Source organism: Odocoileus virginianus, chromosome 13, assembly GCF_023699985.2.
Source record: "Odocoileus virginianus isolate 20LAN1187 ecotype Illinois chromosome 13, Ovbor_1.2, whole genome shotgun sequence".
Lineage (NCBI taxonomy): Eukaryota > Metazoa > Chordata > Mammalia > Artiodactyla > Cervidae > Odocoileus > Odocoileus virginianus.
The window spans coordinates 10060562-10066561 of NC_069686.1; the positions used below are offsets into that span (position 1 = coordinate 10060562).

Below are 6000 nucleotides of genomic sequence, written 5' to 3' on the forward strand. Positions count from 1 at the left end.
AATTTAACCTGACCTCCCTAAATGGCTACAGATTTGACACACCATTTAGAAGCCTGAAAGGAAATACTGACTTATTTATTCTCTAAAGCAGTGCTGTTCAACAGAAATACAACATGAGCCACATATGTAATTTTAAATTGTCTAGTAACCATATTAAAACAGGAAAAAAGAAATTAATTTTAAAACATTTTACATACCAAAATAACCAAAACCCAACATATCAAAATATTAGTATTTCAACATGCAATAAATATATTTTGAAAATCAGTAAAATATTTTGCATTCTTCATATTGTTTTAAAAATCTGATGTGTATTTTACACTTACAGAACATCTCATTTTGGACTACAACCAAAGTGGTCAATAGCCACAAGTGGTTAGTGGCTACATTACTGGATAGCGCAGCTATCTCCTAAGCACTACTTTGATATCTGACATACTACTATCTGTTTAAAATTAGCTTACATTCATGTTTCCATTTTGAATTGAAATGTCTGATTACAAATATTAAAAAAAGCAAATAAAGATCAGATCACCTTATCAGAGGACCCAGTTAACATACATAATAAGAAGCGGTTGGATTATATCCCATCTCAAGTAGATTTCAGAAATATGTCTGATCACCACTAGTGAACACAACTTGTAGAAAAATATGGGTAAGACAAGAAACACTTTCACATCAAACCATAACACTGCCTTATTTCTAGTAGCCTCTCTGGTGTCTGAGTACATATCTCCATACAAATTATCTACATGACAGTTTTTCTAAGTTTGATGAATTTTGGAAGTCATACAGTCACAGATGAAAAACTGAGCGCTAAGAGGAATTTAAATAATTGAAATATTATTTAATTACAAACCAGTTACTTTAACGCACCTTATATACCAACCAACAATCTTAAATCATCCTACATGAGTTTCACTGAAATGACTTCTTCCCACAAATTCCAACGCATTCACTGTCTTTTATACTCATATTTCTAGTACCAAAAATACTAAGAATTTTCCCAAGTAATTAAACCATTTGATTAAAATGTAAATAATTCCAACAATGCCTTCTCTAGAAAACAGCTAAAACCATTAGCTTAGCACATAAACTCTGTCCTAAAAGCAAGTTACTGAATAAATCAAACAGAAACAACTATACTCCTGTTTACTGCATTTACGTTTTTGTAACACCACATTCAGCAATTTCTAAATTTGGAAGGTCAGTTCAGATTGCACACAAGTAGTAACTTTAAAGCTTAGCAAAATCTTAGAAGTTTCTGCAATATACTTCTGAATAAACACACTACAGAACTATTACAACAGTGTAAAAATCAGCACCATTCATACTAATCCCAGCAAGAAGCAAAAATCAATATATTAAGTTCAAAATGTATGATACATTCTAAAAAGGTTTTTTCCTCCCAATTTAATTAATTCACCCAAGACAATTTTTGTTCAATCCACTTGCAAAGCTGAAAAGAAGCAAATGTAGCCTCTTCTGCAGCACAAACATCCAACAACGATACATGAATCTGGATATTTTTCCACAATTTGAAATTAAAACAACAAAATTTGTTTCTTACCTGCAGTTAGGAGGAGGATCAAGGGTTATTTCAGCTAGCTCCTTCTGAATTCTGTTAGTGAAATGAGAACAGACAAAAAGGATTTGAGAGTCTACAGAATAACCGGGGAATTACACTGCCCTCTACCACCATGCAGTTAAATGCAAGGCTGGCTTCGCCTTCAGTAATGCTAACATGGCTGCTTCCTCTTTGTTCTCAGAGGCATAACCCAAATCCCTTAACAGAAACTTTGCAGCTTTTTTTCTCACTTGCTACTGTAAATAAGTAAGACATTCACACCTGATTTGAGAACTAGCCCTCCACTTGTACTCAGAAAAGGATGTAAAATATATTTCAAAGCACTTTTTACCAAAGAAATTCTCTTTTCAAGCTTATATGCAAATGAGACAAGAAGGGAGGAGGGACAGCACTAGAATATTTGACAATGACTCCAAGACACTTTACCAAGGTAAAAATTAACAAGCTACCGCAAGTGCACATTAATAATTTCGACAATATTTTGTGTCAGAAAAAAGTTTAAAATTTACAAATATTTTTACCAGTGAAAAACTTTCAAAGAATTCTGGCATTCTTATTTAAGTAAATCTATTTTCCCTGACCTTAAGTACAGCACTTAAATTTAATAAATTTGGGAGAAAAGATAGACAGCCTTGAGCTAAGAGGAAAAAGAGCAGTTCTTATTTTATTCAAATTTACAATGCTTTCAAAACTTAAGATATGCTTAATGTGTTCATCAACAAGATTGTAAGAAACTGAGAAGGATTTTAAATTATCTCATGGACTGCTGTTATTTCATAAAATACTCTAGTTATTAACACTCGATTATTGATACAATAGAGGTGAAACTCCACAGGCTATCACTACAGAACACCAACATTTGATCAGCTTTTATATTTTTTTTTTTTTGGTTGAGATCAACAAAAATCAATACAACGTTGATATCGGCTAGTGCTATAGGAACACCTGATGTGTAATTACTAAAATTCACAGGTATGCCACTTACTACCATTGATTGGAGCCCCACTGACAGCATCTTTTTTTCACTATCACAGAAATATAAATCAACAGAAAACAAATGATCTTTCACTTATATCCAACAAAATATGCTTCTCCTGCTGTTGAGTATTAACATGTCAAGCATATCCACAAATTTTAGAGTGAAGAGGCATAATGGCAAACTTCTCAATCACCAAGTGCCACCTCACATGTAAACGGCTACTTTTCAGTTTTACCTACTCTCACAACGACACGGAGGTATGACCATAGCTTAATTAGAAGAAGTAAAACCTGAAATGAATGACTTAAAGTCATGCTTTTGAAAACTGAAAACAGACTTGAAGTACAATTTTAAAAATCTGCCTTCAAATACAGCCCAGGCCTTGAGTTTACAAATTTTCTAGCAAACATGACCACTTCTGATCATGAAGAGAGGCACTGATCCCTAGAAGTGTCACCTTCAATGACGATGAATATAACCCATAAAAAGACAACAAACATCCTCAAATGTCCCAGCTCATCTGGGATCACCAAATTTTCCTTGCCAACTCGTTAAACTGTCAGATGTTACTCCAATCTCTACTCAAGGACACTCTCCCTGAAGTTACCAAAGCCCAGAACAAGTTTGCTTAAAAGTCTAATTCTAGGGAGGTGGCTTCTATACCACCTAAGAGAATGACAACTCATTCAAGTCCAAGCAAAACTGATAGCAAAGGAAATATTTTTGAACTATAGCTACTGATGTTAAATCAACAGAAGCATCCATCTGGAAGACAACCTGACAACGTGCTTAATCCTTTTTTTTGACACATTACCTTTTAGCACTAGTGGATAATTTAGCAGTGGTTTTGCTAGAGAGTTTGGTGTTTTTCTTCTGCTGGGTGGCAGAAGGTTTTCTTTCTTCTTGTTCTTCAGGCTCTGGAGCGGCTGGGTCTCGCTGGTCTGCATCTGAACTACCGCTGCTGGTGCTGGGGCTCTCATCATCGGACCTCTGCCGATCACTGGACATCTTGGTGAAGTTATTTCTTGGAAAACTTTTAAAGAAAACACGGGGAAAGACAGGAGATGTAAGTCTAAGAAATAAACCAATAGCATTTTCTTCTCTCCATCGTCACCTAAAATCGTGTTTTAATGAAAACGCTTCAGAAGTGTTCACACTTATCTCATGGCACAGCAAGGTTATAGGGGAGGTGATGTGCCTCACAACGGCAGCGTTCAGGGATTTACCGAACTCAAGTTAGAAAACCCACTCACATTTTTTTCCATCCCTTGGACAATCTATCAATTGTCTACTTTCTCAGAAGGCATTAAACAGATTTGCCAGGGAACTTAGGGAACGAGCATTAATAACATATGACACGCTGTAAATAACAGATCTCGCAGAAAAATGTTAAAAAGTCACTAATAACGTCTAAATATTTACACACCGACATTGGTCAAAGCTACCAAATTCCTTTTCCGAGAGGAAAACATACCCTGCTAATCGCCCATATGCTTATTTAAGGTGATGATTCCTCCTCTGTGCACGTAAGCCTTTAAATACAACACTTAGGAATTTAAAAAATCAACTAACAAGCTGTTCTGGCCACGGCCAGCAGCGAAGATTCATCCGGCCAAGACCAAGCTGCCACCCTGGGAAAAGCAGAATTCAAACTGCACCTTCTGCAAAGCTCCCCATGCCATCAAGGTTCCTCGCTCAATTTTTACATCACGGACCGACATTTTGTCCAAAATAACAAAAAAAAAAAAAATTTTTTTCCCCCCGGAGGAAAAACAAACAAACAAAGCCTCAAGAAGTGCAACAAATTTCCGCGCCCGCCGAGGCGAGCCGCGGCCGGCGGCGGCCACGCAGCTCGGCGGCCCTTTGTGGGGAGGGCCGCGCGGGGGCCGCGGGCAGCGCTCGCCGCGCCGGGCGCCAAGTGATGTGAGCAGCCCGGCCGGCCCCGCGGCGGCTCGCGGACACCGGCGGCGCGGGCGCCCGGCGCGAACAAAGCTGCCCGCCCCCGCCCCCTCCCCCACCGCCGCCGCCCCGGCCGCCCCCCACGCGGCCCCCCGGCCCCGCCGCCTTACCTCGGCCGCCCGCCCGGCCCGCTCGCGCGCCGCTACGGTGTGGGGGAGGGAGAGAGAAAAAAACCCTTCCTTAAGGAAATGGAGGCAGCTGGGGGGGGGAAAGGGGGGGGAGGGAAAAAAAGAAGCCGAGGAGGCTCTGGCCGGGGAGTGTGGAACATTGAAAGTCGGAGGGGGTTGTGCAGTGCCGGGCTCCGGCCGGAGGGTGGCGCCGCCCAGCGCCTTCGGAAAAAAGCGGGGGGTGGGAGCCCGGCTGGGCGAGGGCGCGAGCTCCCGGCGAGGCTGAGGGGACGCGGGAGACCCCCGCGCGCTGTGGCCTCCCGCCGCCGCCGCCCGGCTCGGCTCCTCCCGGCCGCGCAGTCAGCAAGTTCCGAGGCGAGCGCGGGGGGAGGGGCGGGCGCGGCGACGGCGCGCGCTCTCGCTCGCTGCTTGCCTGGCGGAGGGGCGCGCGCCGCCGGCGGCCGGCGGGCGCGAGCTCTTCCCGCGCGCTCCCGCGCTGTCTCTCCGCGCCTCCCTTCACCCGGGGGGCGCACGCGTCCGCCCGCGCGCGGCCCGGACAAAGAGCGCGGCGGGGACCCGGCGGACTGGCCCCTGCCGCCCTTGGCCGCGGAGCCCTTGCCGGAGAAGGCGGGGGCGCGGGCGCCGTCTCGCGGGGCCGCTGTGCCGCGGGGTGGCTTCCGGCCTGAGCCCGCCTCCGGAGCGAGGCTGCCCATTGGACTACCCGCCCCACAGGCCGGAGCTGGGGTCATGCCCGGGCTGGCCCACTCCCCTCTGCCAAGGCACGGGCCAGCGTAGTCCACGGGGTCCCCATGCCTGGGCAAGGGCCTGGGTCGCGTGGCCGGTAGTCCCCCACTGCCCTGGAAGACTGGAGACTAATGGGTGTCGTTGACGAGGCCAGGTACGGAGGCAGAGGATAGCTGCCACCTGCCCCTCCTGAGAGCTGGGGGGGCAAGATGAAGTCTTGGACACTGAGGGGAGAAAAAAGGATTTCGAGACCAGGTGGCCAGCCTCTGTTTCTCTTTGGCCCTCGGCCTTCCAAAGAGAGGTCCTATGATGCTTTCAAAACTTAAAAATTCAAAACGATTACAGTGAAGGGGGACGTGAGACAGGTTCATACTTGACACTTTGCTGGATGCTCTTCTGATGTGCATACTAGATAGCAGTTCTGGAGAGCGATACCCTAAGTGGTACTGGGTCAGAATGTCCACACAGAAAAGCTGCAGATGGGGGATAGTGAAGGTTAGTTTTGTTCTGCTATTCTCAGTCTCCAGGTGGACTCCAGTTTTTGCCCCAGGGAGCAAAGTGGCCAGACGTCCAGAAACTTCCTGTTTGCAGCTCAGACCTTCTCCAGCTCCTGAGAACTTGTT

The 6000-nt window shown here is 45.0% G+C and overlaps 1 protein-coding gene across 7 annotated transcripts in view; it reads right to left on the reverse strand.

Moving 5' to 3' along the window:
- UBE2E3 (ubiquitin conjugating enzyme E2 E3) overlaps window positions 1-5397 on the reverse strand; it is a 91310-nt gene extending 85913 nt beyond the window's left edge. For 2 of the 7 annotated variants that reach the window (XM_070475930.1, XM_070475932.1), the window contains exons 1-3: window positions 5067-5397; window positions 3382-3600; window positions 1571-1621 (exon numbers count right to left, since the gene is read on the reverse strand). In XM_070475930.1, coding sequence (XP_070332031.1) covers window positions 1605-1621; window positions 3382-3600; window positions 5067-5382 — 552 coding nt within the window. In that variant the 5' untranslated portion in view covers window positions 5383-5397 and the 3' untranslated portion in view covers window positions 1571-1604. The other 5 variants (XM_070475929.1, XM_070475925.1, XM_070475926.1 and 2 more) reach the window with 5 other exon arrangements.
- Between the last annotated feature and the right edge of the window lie 603 nt (window positions 5398-6000).